The sequence below is a fragment of the Prosopis cineraria genome, unplaced genomic scaffold (assembly GCF_029017545.1).
Source record: "Prosopis cineraria cultivar Desert tree isolate PC_DT_omini unplaced genomic scaffold, ASM2901754v1 PC3, whole genome shotgun sequence".
Taxonomy (NCBI): domain Eukaryota; kingdom Viridiplantae; phylum Streptophyta; class Magnoliopsida; order Fabales; family Fabaceae; genus Prosopis; species Prosopis cineraria.
In genome coordinates this window covers 15,439,733-15,455,573 of record NW_026555334.1, presented here as the reverse complement: position 1 = coordinate 15,455,573, position 15,841 = coordinate 15,439,733, and the positions used below count along the sequence as shown (strand labels likewise).

Genomic DNA, 15,841 nt, shown 5'->3' with positions numbered 1-15,841 from the left:
AAAGACTTTTATTATTTGAATAATTAATTTTTAGGGAAAATATATAATTCTTTTACCATGGAAAAAATAATAAAAAGAGATAAATTTATAATTTTTAAAATTTAAAAAAATTATAAAACATATTTTTTTTACTTAGGAGTTAGCCTGCTAATCTACCAAGCAAAATTCAAGCCGCGCAAAAAGCAAGCGATGCCAACTTACCCTGCCAAACTCACAACTTGCTACAGGCCAACCTGTGAGCTGTGAGTTGACTCATTAACAGGTCTACAAATAACCTCATTTCAAAGGAAATTTCCCAGAATTTTCCGCAACTAAAAACGACTGGCCATTTGGACTGACTAAAGAAAAGACAAACGCACACATCAACTCATAGCCGTCCAAATATGTCACAAATACACGCTATCGCTTCAGAAAGATGTGCAGAATGGGAGATTCCTACAGCAAATCTTCAAAATGCTTTCCATTTAGTCAATTGGGGAAATAAAGCCCTAGAGTTTGCAAGTTTCTAGCACAAAACTTCCATTTTCTGTCACAATAATGGTAGACTAAGAACTTTCTTCCAAGAGAAAGAAAACCACCAAGAGTTGAATAGAGACTAGCCTTCTCGTATTGACAACACAAAGCCCTAACCAATGGCCTCGTCACTTTTACTGCAAAATAATGGTAAATAAATGAATGAATATCTCAGATAAGGTAAAAAAACAAACCCAAGGAAAATCATCCCCCCTAAAACAGCTATCCCAAAGAAGATCTACCATGTGGTTTTGTAACCTACCTCAGCATCTTCACCTCCAACGGCACGGTTGGACTCCTTCTGTTCTTCAGCTGCACAGAACGTAAGAACTTGATTCAATTTACAAATAACTCAGGACAAATTATATATATTAGAAGGGGCTCAGTAGGACACAGCAGTAAATGCAAAGGAAAACCCGAGATAAATTTAAAAGCACAACAAAATGGCACGTGCAAATAGCAAAATGTTGCAGGAATATACGTATGGAAACTAAACAGATCATTTGATTATTTCTTTTCTATATTATTGACATTAGGTTCTATGTTTTTTATATTAGTTGGACCTTAGAAAGTAGGTCGACATAGAATCTTCACCCTCGTGCTAGCTAAAGAAAACAAGTTATGGGCTTGTTTGAAACTGTTTGTTTTATTGTTTTGAGAACAAATGTTTTGTAGAACATATTTTGAGAATAAAAAAAAATAATGAAAAAATATGTCTTTAACATTATCCCTTGCATTCCAAAACAATAATCCCATCACATCTAAAAGATGTTATTGTGTTTCTATTCTCTAAAACAATATTTAATTTTTTTTATTTTCCAAAACACTTTTTGAAAACACGTAACCAAATAGATTTTTTTTTTTTGGGTCTAGAGAATAAAAAACTGTTCCCAAGACAGGCTGCCAAAGAAGCCCTATGGTTAGATAAACAAGGATACTTGTACCATAATAAACATGGTTTCAAACACCACTTAAATGGGTATTAACATGTAATATAAACATAATATTGAATAGAAACAAAAGGAAGAAATTAGGGAGTAACTAAGCCAAATGAGAGAATAAAAAGACAGGACTGTGGAAAATATCACTCAACAAGACACGCATATAAATAGCATAGTAACCCTAAAATAGGCATAGTTGAATGATCCTAAAACTACTAACGAGAGAACAGCTAACTTTAACAGAAGCACTAAAGAAAACAACTAGTATAATCCACCTCAAAGTTCATGAAAAACATCAGTGTGCTCTAGTCAAGCGCAAGTTACCAACTCCTAATAATCAGTTAGAAAATAAAGCAATTTAACTTAGACTACTAGAATTACAATTTTCCACAAATAATTAATAAGAGGAGGAAGAAAAAGTCGAAGCTAAAGGAAAAAAATTGGAAAAGTTGCATTTGTGTTAATTGCTAAAATTACAAAAAGCAAGGGAATCGAGGATCTAGTAGAGGTCATAGATAAGATGAAAGTTCTTAATTAGCTTTAATGCTTTTAACCAGTAATAGAGAAGTAAAAGCTCGATCTCATTTTTTGTGGTTAATCACCGTCACCAATAACACACAGACCAATCCAAGCTAAAGTGTTATCAAGTGAACACAACCACAAACAAGGCATGGCCAATTATCAACAACACTCCACAAGTCATTATGGATTAGAATACACAAACAACCATACCAACTATACTCCATGGCAATGTCATATAATAATCCATAATCAAAAGAATATATTGGAAATTAGAATAAGACATAGAATATATTTCAATTACAGATGAGAGTGGCAAAGTGGATGACCAATAACAAACATTAATTTCCATTTTGTGATTACCTCCATCTTCAGGAATATCGGATGTCCACAAAGTGAGATTGTCTCTTAGAAGTTGCATAATCAATGTGCTGTCCTTGTAAGACTCCTCACTCAAAGTATCCAACTCTGCGATTGCTTCGTCAAAGGCCTGCTTTGCAAGGTGACAGGCTCTGAAATGAAAAATATGTTGTATGAGTTTTTTAAACAATAGAACATGAACACAGATGAAAAAGGTGCCCTAAATTCTGTCAGGAAAAGGTTAACATTTAGCATACCTTTCAGGGGAGTTCAAAATTTCATAATAAAATACAGAGAAATTCAAAGCCAAACCCAGCCTGATGGGATGGGTGGGAGGTAACTCAGCCTCAGCTGTAGAGGAAGCTGTCTGCAAATGCAAAGTATCAAGGATAAGCCACAGACATGAGCAAGGAGAACGGTGGAACAATAATTGAAAACCTGTAACTCTCTGTGTCTTCGATCTTCAGCTAAAATTCAAATCACTAAGATCAGTACAACTACTTATCGACTTCTCAAAGACCATAATCATCTCTCACCATGGTACAAAGGAAAAAAAAAAAAAACACATAACAAAACCAGATTTATAACCCATAAAGTTGGCAGCGCTTCATCGAGGATACTAGGATTGAGGGAAAAGAACAGCACAGAAACAAGAAGAGTTTGAGATGCTGCATTAACTAACATATAGAGTGTGCTTATAAGGGAAGTTAAAGACTTAGAGACGTTTTAAGATTTATGAATTTGATTAGACCTGATATGCTTTCATGGACTGATCAGCTGCTTCTTTTCTCTCATCACCAGATTTAAACTCCGCCAGATACCGATAATAGTCACCTTTCCTACATTACAGGGAAAAAAACCAGAATAAAAAATCAGAATTTTAAATTCTCGAGGGAAGAAAACAAAAAAACTTAGAACCAAAATCAAATACATTTTGTAGAAAAACACGCTGGATTCACCACCAGAGCAAGAGGGAATAAGATGCTCATCCATAACAGTCATAATATCGCTGCAAATATTTGACAACTCCGACTCCACCTTTTGTCTATAATCCTTTATACGTTGCACACTCAGATTGTTCCCTTTTGCTTCCTCTTTCTGCTCAATCGAAGACAGAATCCTCCAAGAAGCTCTCCTTGCACCCACTACATTCTTATACCCAACTGAGAGAAGGTTTCGCTCTTCAACCGTTAATTCAACATTGAGCTCAGCAACCTTTTTCATGGCATCCACCATTTCTGCAAAGAGAATAAAATTTACATTATTCTCAAACAAAGATCTATAACCTCATCTCCAATTTTACTTGCGCAAGACTAAAACAAATCCCACCAAAAATAAAGACAAAAATAACTCAGGAAAAAAAAAACAAATCGAGCGGTTACTCCCCGGTGAGGAAAAATCTTCGCAAAGATCGTTAATTCCCGCATAGTAGAGATTCTCATTACCAAAGAAATGAATAACAGAAACCTCAGAAGAATAGAGTAAGGAAAACACCTTCATAGCGCTCAGCTTGCTCAGCAAGCTTAGCGACGTAGACAAAGCTTTCATGTTCCTTAGTCGACGCCATAGCCGATCTGCTACCCTACCTTTCTCTTGCTTGTAGTCTAGTGTGAACTCCCTCCCTCTATAAATGACGCCGTGGCTGCTTCACTCTGATTACAGCAATTTGACGCAATGGAAAAGTTTCAAGGCGGTCGGGGTTGGTGAGTGACGGGTTGCGATAGTGGAGCCCGTGGGACAGAGACTGGCCGAAGATGATGCCCACTCGCGGTTGCGAGAGTGATCCATGAGGTCGCCCAATACAGTCCCACGTGTCTGATCGTAGCTATGAAAGTCCTTGTCACGTTCTGATCCAGAGATTGAGATTAAAGGGACAAATATGATTGGGATTGAGCTGGCGTTCTTTCTTGTGTCTTTTTTCTTTCATATCACATTTTAAAAGTTAAATTTTATTTTTAAAAAATTAAAAATTATTTAAATAAAATATTTTTTAAAAAAATATATTCAAACAGTTGTTATAAGTAAATTTTAAAACATAATTATTAAAAATTTTTAAAAAATAAATTTAAAAAGTATAATATTGTTTGACTATATTATTTTAAATTTAATTTCTCATTTTTTAATTTAAAAATAATTAATTTATTAAAAATATAATTATTATTTCAATAATAATAATTAAATATTTATTTTTTAACATTATTAATTAAATAATTAATTATGTTAATTTTTAGCATTTATGTATAATAAAAATTATAAATATTTATTACATTTTTTAAAATTATAAATTAAAAAAATATAAATAACTAATGATTAAATTTTTAGTATTATAACTCAAAATTTATGTTATTTAAAATATTTATCATATTTTTTAAATATTTTAATTATATTATATTTGTATAATAAAAATTATAAATCATTATAAATTATTGTTCTTTTTAATAATTATACATTTAAAAGCAACATTTCACTATCACAACCCAAATAACTTTTAGTATTTTAAATTAATTTTTTAAAAAAATATTCAAACACAAATTTCGTTATAATAACTGACTTTTATTAAATAAACTTTCACCAAATAAATTTTTAATAAACTAAAAATCAAACATACATTGAATGACTTTTGGGGCTCCACTTTAGACTTTGGTCACAGGAATGTGTAAGCATAGCTCTAACCAACAATTTTTAATTTAGTATTTAGTAGCAGAAATAATTAGACCACTTCGAGCACATTAATTAAATTATAAAAAAATAATAATAAAATTTTTTCTAATTATCTAAATGAAAATTTGATCATTAAAATATTATAATTTCACTAAAGTATCTAAAAACCTTTTTATTAATAAATTTTAAATTAAAAAAATTTCTGTTATTGATCAGTTGTGATTTTTTGTTTAATTTTTATTATTTTTTGAATAAAAATTGTAATTTTTTAAATAAAAGTTATGAATAGGGTTTATTATTTTGAGACCTTTTTTAATAATAAAAATTACACTTGATAAATTGTGATTTCTTATACAAAATTGTTATTTTTTAAGCAAAAATTATGATTAGGGCATTTTTTTCAATAATATAAATTACAATTGACAAATTATAATTTCTTATTCAATACTTATGATTTACAGAATAAAAGTTGTGATTATACAATAGTTATAATTGGGACTTATTATTTTCAGTAAGGGTAAAATGATTTTTTCATTTTAACATAGACTTCATTGAAATTATGGTATCACTTTAACATAGAAGTTTTTAGAAATTTTATTGAAATTATGACATTTTAATATATCAGATCATTATTTATATAATTTAAAAAAATTTTATTATCATTTTTCCTTTAGTTAATTATATTGTCCAAAAAAGGAATTAATTAATTAAAAATTATATTTTTCGTTGATATTGGTAGACTAATTAACCTAAAATAAACTAAAGTACAAAATGGTGACTGAAAATATTTATTTTGACCATCAACGTTATAGAACACGTTTGACCAACCCATAAAAAAAAATGAGGGAGAAAAGGTTGAAATTTAAATCATTAATATATACTTTTATGATGTCATTTTGACTTGTTGATCCCTCCTCTCTCGCCTCTGCCCACACCCATTCCTCTCTTCTCTTTATTCTTTATTATTAAGTTTTCGGGAAAAACAAAATTTTAAACCCCTATATTTTATTTGCATTCTATTACAGGTTCTTATATTTTTTTAAAATATTTTATGTTTTTATATTTCTATTTTTTAGTGTTTTAGGTCTTTAAATAAGTAAAATGTATTAATTTTGAAGTGACTTGAAAAACTAAAAAATAAAAGTATAAAAATTTAAAATACCAAAAAAAAAGTGCAATAACCTATAGTAAAGTATGGGGACCCAAAATTATATTTTTTTAAGTTTTTATTTTTAAAATTTTTAAAGATGAATGCTGTAGAATAGATTAACTTTAAAATATCTAAATTCACTATGACCAAAATTAACGATTGGCCAACATTATGTTGCTCTATCACTCTAAATGTCAATCATGCTTCTGGTCCTCATCAGGCCTTTCTGCGCCTGAAAACTCCCTAATGTGTTCTCATTTTGGTCATGATAATGCATCTCTCTATTAAAGTTGCATTGTTTTTTTAAATATCATTCATGTAAATACTACTCTAAGCTTGCCCCAACAATTATTCTGAGCCCAACTTAATATAAAATATGCTTATAAGGATATTGATGAAACTCAAAGTTAAAACAGAAAATTGATTATTTCAATCTATGGTACAGTAAGACACATTTCAATTGTCGCGAATTTTACATTCACCAGTTACAAGCTAGTTCCCAAAATTGACATCCCTAGCTAAATAAGATGTTTCTTCCTGCATTATGCTGTCAGCAACATGAGCAATTACTCCCATACCAGCACTGTGAAGCCTCTCATCTTTCACCTGAAATCATTATTGCAAAAATCCAAGTTAAGAACCATAATAGTAGTTGCGTCATAGCTGACACAGATTTCATCCCAATAAAAAAGTAAAGGAGCAGACCAACACTTTAGAAAGAAAATGTACTCAAGATGCTTATATATCTCTTTTTTTATTGATACAGTACATGGATGTAGTAATGAGCAAAGAAAGGCCAGATTGATGAGTGAAAGTTGACATCAACTTTTTTCCATCCCAGCCGCTGTAATCCGTGTATCATCTCCTCTGTCAGAACACACAAAGTCAGCTTTAGCCTTTAGTGGTATAGAGATTAGTTAACCCAGTGGGACTTCTCTCGTCTGTAATTTATTCTAGAATATAAGAGTAAATTAACTCCTAGACTATAAATTTATTAACATCCAGTGTAATATTTCTCAATGTTTAAAAACAATGCAATATAATACTAACCATTAATCAAATTTAACATTGACCGTTAATTGAACCAAAATGACATAAAAAACTTCAAAAATTACAAAAAAAAAATATTAATAAAATTTTCTTGGTCCTGTTTTGTAATTTTGAGTCATTGTCTATATTTTCAGGTCTTATACTGTAATTTTAATAGTCTTTTTTTGAAATTTTTTAAGTCTTTTTTTTAATGGTCAAAATTAACTTTTGTTATAGGTAGAGTTCAAATTATACAATTTTAAAAAGTTAAATGAGAACATTACATTAAAAAGGAGTTTAAAATCCCAGATATTAGACCTACAGTTTTGGGATTAATTTATACTTTTACTTTTTATTTGTTGGTAATAGTAATTACCTTCCATTTTTTCGTAATATTCAATAGCATTCTGTGCATTTGGTGCCTTTTGCGTAGCCTCCTTCGCCTTTGCTGCCTCGGTAGAAAAACCGGGGCCATCTGAACGAACTGGGGGGCAATATTCCACGTTTACAATGTGCTCGTATCCATCAATTGATTGGTTAGGAGGCTGCCAATGAAACATACGAGATTATACATTCTTGATACTTAAATTTCAAGTCATATGCTTTTTCCTACTTCATCCAATATTTTCTCTTTCTTGTTTGAAATACATAACCCCTCTAAATAATTAGGATTAACCACCAATACCATCCAAGATATAATAGCTCTTTTTTTAAAAAAATAAGCATCAAAAGACCCGGCAACGCAAGGATAGATCTACTCGTGCAAATATAACTACTGTATCATTCAGTTTTTGGTCCAGGATTTCAACTTCGTCAACAAAGCCATGCCTCCGTGGCGGAAGCCATGGAGAAGCTAGAGGATAGGATAGGCTTTTGCTTTTTTTTTGGGCCAACGAATTAGATAGCTTAGCAATGGACTCTGAAACAGATTTGAGATTATAAAAGCGTTTTGACAATTTAAAAAGCCAAGAACCCAGTCAACGGTCAGACCAGTAAAGTTGTGAAGTGTTGAAAAAAAAAAGAGAGGCCCCCAACAGAAGTGAAAGTGAATGCAGTACAGTCATGTGTGGCGGGGCACTCATTCTGTCAGGTGTATTCACATGTATTAATAATGCCCCACTTCAAGTGTGTTGTGAACGCTCTAAAGTCATGTTCTTTACTTCATTTGTCATAATTATGTTTCTCAGGTTTGATATGTAGTCTACATGGAGTACAGCACAAGGAAGCTCCATTTTGGGCCCTTTCATGAAAGAAAGTCTTTCTACTGCATTCGTATTCGTTAAAATGTACGCTTGATTAAAAGCTACAGACTGATTCAAAGCTTAGACAGACTAGTTTCAACATTGGAAATTAAGAACAACACTGAGAATCCTACCAGATGTTTAATTTTTAATACAAATAGTTTATGTGAAAGTGCAGGTCATATATCAGAGACAAACAAAAAAAGGGGGGAGGCAAAAAATGCGAAAAAAGAATTGACGTATTCACCTTACAAAGTTCGGTTTCCCTCCTTATTGAGGAAGTACGCCACCCAACCATATCTATATTAAGTCAAAGAAATTACCACAATGGAGGGTGAATAAAGATGTACAATATTGACATTCAAGTGGATACGATCATATGAAACATTAGCATAAACCACACGACATCTAAATGCTCCTAGCGCAGATCTACAAAACAGTAAGTCTCATAAGCACTAGATTGAGATTGAGAGTCTGAGACTTAGGAATCTATGGTAAGTACAGAAAGATTTTTTTTTTTTTTTTTTTTTGACTTACATGAACTTTTCATCATCACAATCAGAAGCCATACTCAAAAGAAGGGGTGGTTTGTTCGGTTTACCATCAGTGAGGAACAGCTGACTACCAGTTTGTCCAAACAATAAAGGAGCAAGAGGTGGAGCAAGCTTTTCAAGGATCGAAACGCCAAATAGAAATGGAAGCTAAAAAGTATGCACACAATCAGTTAAAATTCCTGTAACATGCATATTTTCCATATAATAAAACAAACATGAATAGCATGTAAAAGCAAGTGCAGGTAAGGATGCAACATCTACACATTGAAGGAAGAATGATCTATATAGTCAACATGTTTATTCACGGTCTAGCTTAAGAGCATGGAACATTAACTATTGCTTTCTAACTGTGTCTTCCCACAGTTGCAAGAATGACCTCCTACAGTTTTATGTTTCGGGTTTCTTAGGGACTACCAAACAATGAAAGGTGCTATTTATTATTTTAAGTTCCTTTTAGTGCTGGTGGACCTGGAACAGAGATTGTAAAAGTACATTTTCTATTATTTCCATTCTTCCTTCTTTCAATCTCAAAAGATCTTCTATAGATGAATCAAAGAAATTCAAAACGCTACATAAATAAATCTGCATAAAACAACAAAAGAAACTAAGGAAGAAAAAATTAATAAATGCTGGTAAGTGAAAATGTAACCCATTCAGCAGTCAACATGGACACGTAAGGCCACTGCCCGGCCCCCAAACCCCCACCCTTCTAAGTGGAGAAACATATCCATCCATCCACCCACTATTTGTAAGCATCGATTAATTTCTCTTAAGAATATTAGGATTGGGAAGTACAAAGCAGTGTATGGTCAAAGCACCAAAGTACCAGAGCTAGATACCGATCAGTATAAACAAATGACAATAGACAAACCAACTGCAGTTCAACAGCAAGTTTCAAAAGGAACACTTCCGCATGCTCACAATTCACAAAAGTACCACCATAAATATAACTGTCCAGAAACAAACCTGCCTTTTCCCCCTCACACCAAGATGGGGAGTTGCCAGGGTAATAAAATTGATTGGCTCCAATCCAGCAATCATCTCTCCAGTTGAAAAGCTTGCTCTTTGTGAATCTTCCATGCAGTTTTTGTTAGGTTGGTCGGCATTACAGGTATCAGATGAATAGAGAACAGCAATTGCACTTCTAGCAAATAGGCCACCAAGAGAATGGGCTAGGAAGGATATCTTTCTTAAGCTCTTTGTCTTGCCAAGAATTTGCATGACCTGAAATAAAAAAATAAAATAAAATAAAATAACTATACCACATGCAGTAGTGAAAACAAACGTCAATCTATCAGAACCAAAATCAAAGGTCCTATATCTAGCTATTAGTTTGCATATATTTCAGGACTCACTTCATCAGCCAATTGCTTTCCTGCTTCACCAATCCCAACTAATGTCTTAGAATAAGTGTTACAAGAACTTGCTGCAGAGATCAAATAAGCATAAGACTTCCACTTGATCATTTATTTCAGACCCATTGATTGAAGCACTCAACAATTGCTTTTCAAGAAACATCATTTACGCACATTGCAGGTCAATCATCATCCCTGCTTCCATAATAGACAAACTACTGTTCAACTGATATACAAAGACTCGGGCACATTATAAAAAGAGAAATGATCAATGAATTAGAATATGGTTTTGCTAGACAACTCAATCTTGGCAGTGTTCAGCTAGATAAAAGTAGATATAGTTTGACTAGGCATAAATATCTCATTCTGTTGGCACCAAACAATCACAAAACCACTTCAAACTTTTTCAGTGGTTCCATACTAGGTTTGATCATCTGAGCATGGGATACACACAGTTTCCAGTTTCCACCACCTTTAAATGACAGCTTTAGTCATTTTGCAACGTAAGAAGACTTTCTACAATTAGGTGTCTCTTAAAAAGTAACAGATCAATCTAAACAACGATAATGTGTCAAACACAAGTGAAATAGATATGAACACTGGATACCATATATTAGAAATTTTTTCCCAAGACGCCTTTTCAGCTCTGCTTCTGCATATGTCCAGTCACTTGGGCTGCATTATTTGAGAAATCAGTCATCATACAAACTAAATTTAAGAGCAACAACCAAAAAAGAAAGGAATTTGAATGAGAATGTGGAACATTTTTTAAATTCATCAGCAATATTCCCTTAAGTCCTAACCAACGAATATGGACCAATTATAAATATTCCCCATTAGAAGTGAAACAGATTTACAGTTGACAGGACAACTGAAACCAGGATTTCTTTTGCTGCATTCAACAGTCAATATTAGATTCCCTGACCCTCAATTCTCCTTTACAATAGAACACTTGGATGGAAGAATTACATTAGATATCAAAACTTCTATGAAACAAAACCTATTAGAATCCGAATAAGGGCAAAGGTCCCATCCATCACTGCCCATCCGGACTAGCCTTGCTATCAAAGAGCCATAACAGGATAGGGAATGCAGCACTATTCGCAAATGAGAAACTTAATTCATTTTTTTAATAACTAGGCATGCCATTTCAAAATAAAAGCATTAACCAGTTGCTCTTTACAATGTACTTCTACTCAAACTTGAACATATAATTGTTCAAGCAGCATTTAAAAAGAAAAAAGAAAAAGATAATAAATGTACCTAGCCATGATACCGTGAACAAGAATGAGGAGATGATCAGGATCATTATCCAAATTCCCAGTACTTTTAGATATAGACTTTCCTTCCCTTGTATCAGTGGTATCCATTGCTTTAGCTATAATACCTTGGTATCTCCGTCCTCTGTTTGCACCTACACAAGTTTATCTACCAGCCTTGATGTAAACAACTGGGAAATTTTGTAAAGTACGAATATTTTATTTATATTTGAAGCAAATATTAATATGTAGTTTTCACAGGAAACAATAACTTAAGAAGAGAGAGTCGGGAGAAGAAAGCCATGGAGGATATATCTGAAATTCATGAACACACAAAAAGTCACACCAAAAATACATAAACCACTGTCCTACATGACGATGGAGTTGGTAATAAATGCTATGGGGATACAAGTAGTTTGGCACTTTTAGGAAGACAAAATTACATCTCTTTATTAATTATAATATCCATGTCAAATTCAACAAAGTTTTACATTGGCTATTAAGGGTCTAACACAACCCTCCTCTTTATTAATTATGATGAGGAAGAAAATTGTGTAGCACTATTGCATCATATTTAAAATTCTAGATCAGTATCACATGTGATATATCAGCAAACTCTTGTCCAATAAGTCCAGAGCTACACTTGAATTCTCATCAACTACTTCCTTTCTCATTCTTCTTGATGCATGTCATAGTGGAAATCACATTTCTTATTGCCAGGAACATCAGATGTCACTGCGATATTAGAAAATAAAGACTAGCATCCAATTTGCATCTTGAAGTCTCTGCCGCAGTCGATGTACCCAAGAGGCCAAAATTGAGAACTAGAGATAGTAAAACTCAAGGTTTAATATTTATGATTGTGAGATATTCAAATAACTCAATTAGTCACATCCAAAATGAAAAATCAGTTAGGATTTCAGTCAACATTTCTTTAAATGTCATATCCATATACTCTTGCTTTCAATCATGCTCCTTCAATCGAATAACTTGATGGTGATTTAGTAAGATCAATAAAAAAGTAATATTGACATGAACTGATGATTTCACAGTAAAGTAAATGTAATAAAACCATGGTCCTCGGTAATGATCCTCCAAGAAAAATCTTAGCAAATAGCAAGAGTACGGATGAAACCGCTATGATATCCATGGTGGATCCCAGATACTTACAGTAAGTGGGGAGCTGTAGATGTGTCAAAGAGAGGTCATTGGCACGTAAAGGGTGGCTTTCTTATTTATTTTGGATAACACGAAAGGGTCTTAGTTTTAGCTAAACTATAAATTCTCAAAAAAGCAATAGAAGCTTCCTCAAGCCGCAACTGATAATGGCAAAGTAATAACCAAAAACTACGCATGAGCAGTGAGCTAACCAAATAACAGAACCAACCAATATACAAAAATGAAAAGACCGCGTCAATTGAAGTTCAAGTCTCGACGTGGAACTGCTGTCAGAAAAATGGCGCATAAAGAACCACAAAAGCGGAAAAGCGACGCTCTTCAAATTAAAACAATCTACAAAATCCAAACTAAAAGGGGGCAAAAAGGAGCCAAAGGATAAAAATCAGCTGGGTCCAGATTATTTAAATGGGCAATCTACGCAATAAATAAATACGGTTGAGAAGTAAGTAAAGCTCGAGAACTGACAAATAACGGAGGGGAAATTACTAAAAGCGAAACTCAAGCCCGAGCTGGAGGTGGATGGTGAAGAACAACGCAGCAAAGACGATGAAGACGCCTCAATTTGAGCTTGCGAGATATTCTTTGTATTACCAATTCTCCAAGAGCTTCCACACCAAGCGTGAACCAAAGAGACTGTTGCCATATTAATACGCACCAGGAAACAGTTTTCCTATTTCTACTAAAAGTTAGCCCAAAGTACCCTCAGTACAATCAGAGCCAACGTTCCAGAGGGAGCAAGACCGAGAGAAAACGACACTAATTCTCACAAGTTATATTTCTCTCTGTTTCAATTTTGAAAGCAAAATCTGCATAGAAGATGCCATCATTACCTGCTCGTCAAATCACAGCTGACCGGAAATCCATAATTTTCTTCTACCTGCAGGGTGAGTGGTTCAGTTACAGTTATCGGCAGACTCTATTTTGATTTTTTTTTCCCCTTTTGTCTTTTAGAAGAAGATTGCTACATCTTGATTTCTCCGTAAATGACAATAGTTAGAAAATAGAAGAGGCTGCGATTCTGAGAAAAAGACAACGTAAACACGGGCATCGCATACCTGGTGTGATAACAATGAAGGCGGAGGGAAAACGAGAGGCTGAGGCCAAGAAACAATGCTACGGATCGCTTTAAGCGCAGAACGACTGGAGGAAATGTGAGGGTGGGGTCACCCGCCTTCAACTTCTTGAACTTGTTAGGTGTCGCCATCGATATCTTCAATAAGACACAACACACACCTCACGAACCGCTTGTGTAACTTTCTAGTACTCGTGAATCATGATCATTCTCGGAGCCCCGTACGGCAAACAGGAAAAGATATTTATTTTCACACTTATTTAAAAAAAAATGATAATTAAGGACCTACTAAAAATATTAATCCCAATTATAGGTTATAAAATTTTAAAATCTCAGTTAAAGACCATGATCCTTAATTGTGATAAAAAAATGTAGTTTGTGAGGTGGAATTTACTATTGTCACTTAAGAATTCACTAACCTAACTTGAAAAAATTATTAACGTATATTATGAAAATATAAAACCCCACTTAGAAATTAATTATTTAACAAAAAGCGCCATTTGAGAATTCACTAATGTAACTTGAAAAAATTTCTAACGTATATTATAAAAATATAAAACTCCACTTGAGAATCAATTATATAATAAAAAATATCAATTTGGACAAGTCACTTTTTATTAAACAATTGATTCTCAAGTAGAGTTTTATTTTTTTACAATATACATTAAAAAATTTTTCAAGTCTAGTCAGTGAATTCTCAAGTGACACTTTTTGTTAAACATTCAATTCTTAAGTGGAGTTTCATATTTTCACAATATACGTTAGAAATTTTTTCAAGTTGGGTTAGTGAATTTTCAAGTGGAGCTTTTTATTAAATAATCAATTCTCAAGTAAGGTTTCATGTTTTCACAATATATATTAGTAATTTTTTCAAGTTGGGTTAGTGAATCCCCAAGTAGCGTTAGTGAATTTCACTTCACAAATTACATTTTTTATCACAATTAAAGACCATGGTCCTTAACTGAAATTTCAAAATTTTATGGTCCGCAATTGGGATTAATATTCTTAAAAGGTCCTTAATTATCATTTTTCCTATTTTTTATGGGTGTGAAAGAAAAAAGTTACCCACAATTTCCCAGTCTCATCCAAACTCGAGCATGAGCAAAGGATGAACTAGAAATCATGGATGAAGCTTGAAGCTCCCAAGGCATACCTTCATAAGCTGAAATCAACACGGCATACACTTTTTTTTTACAAGTAATAGAATGCATTGCAGGTTAGTGAAATATACACATGTAGATTGGAAGATTAAAATGAGAACATAATTGATAATATCCAAATAATAATAAGAATAATAAGAACATATAACACCACCACCACAACATCATGAGTTTGTATTTTGTTTTTTGTAACAGAAACAGCCAAACAGGGATGACTTTACAGTTAATTTTACAAGGGATCACGGTGTTTAGGAGCATATGCCAATTGCTATGGGTGCATAGATGCCAAGATATTTTTGAAAGAATTAACCATGCTCCTAGTGACAATATCAATGTGTGCAAAAGGAGACTGGTAGCGGAAAGAAACTTGAGCTTTTTTACACTAAAGTACAATAAGGAAACAAATTTCGACCACAAATGGACTGTTCCAGTGCGAGGAACAGCATGAGTGAATGTGAATGCATCTCGAATTCACTTCAACAGTGCAGCATGTGGGGATTAGCAAGAAACCATAGGCCTTATTTGGTACAAAGCACTAATAAGGTGGGAATGGGATTAGTATTGAGGAATCCTACTTTTTTATGTTTGATATAGGGTATTAGAAAATTTAATCCCAATCTCAATCCCACAAAGAGGGGATTACTCAATACCACCCACCCCTTGGTACTGAAAAATTAATCTTAAGATTAATTGTTTTTGTGGCCAAAATGCCCTCCACCCCTCCCTACTTTTGTCTCTCCCTCTGCACTCCACCCACTCTCTCTCATCTCTCCCTTTACGCTCTAGCCTTTGCCCCTTCTCATAGTCATGATGGCAATGGTGACACAGGCACAATGTCAATGCTTGAA

General features: G+C 33.3%; 2 protein-coding genes across 16 annotated transcripts; both read right to left on the bottom strand.

Moving 5' to 3' along the window:
* Positions 1-339: 339 nt before the first annotated feature.
* Positions 340-4,005, bottom strand: LOC129306331 (14-3-3-like protein C). Its single transcript, XM_054946867.1, has 7 exons — positions 3,828-4,005; positions 3,265-3,571; positions 3,085-3,172; positions 2,591-2,700; positions 2,337-2,485; positions 776-825; positions 340-650 (listed from the first exon to the last, which is right to left on the bottom strand). The coding sequence occupies exons 1-7, from the start codon at positions 3,898-3,900 to the stop codon at positions 648-650; spliced, it is 780 nt and encodes a 259-aa protein (XP_054802842.1). The 5' UTR covers positions 3,901-4,005; the 3' UTR covers positions 340-647.
* Positions 4,006-6,551: 2,546 nt separating this feature from the next.
* On the bottom strand, positions 6,552-13,965 carry LOC129305127 (lipid droplet phospholipase 1-like). 15 transcript variants are annotated; one of them, XM_054945070.1, is made up of 13 exons: positions 13,817-13,962; positions 13,592-13,638; positions 11,587-12,406; positions 10,931-10,998; positions 10,498-10,521; positions 10,324-10,394; positions 9,935-10,192; positions 8,952-9,115; positions 8,788-8,843; positions 8,662-8,714; positions 7,550-7,718; positions 6,914-7,011; positions 6,552-6,750 (listed from the first exon to the last, which is right to left on the bottom strand). In XM_054945070.1, the coding sequence occupies exons 3-13, from the start codon at positions 11,691-11,693 to the stop codon at positions 6,637-6,639; spliced, it is 1,182 nt and encodes a 393-aa protein (XP_054801045.1). In that variant the 5' UTR covers positions 11,694-12,406; positions 13,592-13,638; positions 13,817-13,962; the 3' UTR covers positions 6,552-6,636. The 15 variants fall into 15 exon arrangements, with proteins under 15 accessions (XP_054801045.1, XP_054801047.1, XP_054801044.1 ...); XM_054945072.1 differs by having other exon boundaries at positions 11,587-11,751; XM_054945069.1 differs by having other exon boundaries at positions 11,587-11,737.
* Positions 13,966-15,841: the final 1,876 nt, after the last annotated feature.

Excerpts from the sequence above, each read along its gene's own strand:
- LOC129306331 (XM_054946867.1), bottom strand. The coding sequence starts at position 3,900 with ATGGCGTCGACTAAGGAACATGAAAGCTTTGTCTACGTCGCTAAGCTT. Across the intron at positions 3,572-3,827 it reads GCAAGCTGAGCGCTATGAAG|AAATGGTGGATGCCATGAAA; the intron begins GTGTTTTCCTTA and ends TTCTCTTTGCAG. Across the intron at positions 2,486-2,590 it reads ATTTTGAACTCCCCTGAAAG|AGCCTGTCACCTTGCAAAGC; the intron begins GTATGCTAAATG and ends TTTTCATTTCAG.
- LOC129305127 (XM_054945061.1), bottom strand. The coding sequence starts at position 13,404 with ATGGCAACAGTCTCTTTGGTTCACGCTTGGTGTGGAAGCTCTTGGAGA. Across the intron at positions 7,012-7,549 it reads ATATTACGAAAAAATGGAAG|AGGAGATGATACACGGATTA; the intron begins GTAATTACTATT and ends GTGTTCTGACAG. Across the intron at positions 6,751-6,913 it reads TTGCTCATTACTACATCCAT|GTGAAAGATGAGAGGCTTCA; the intron begins GTACTGTATCAA and ends TAATGATTTCAG.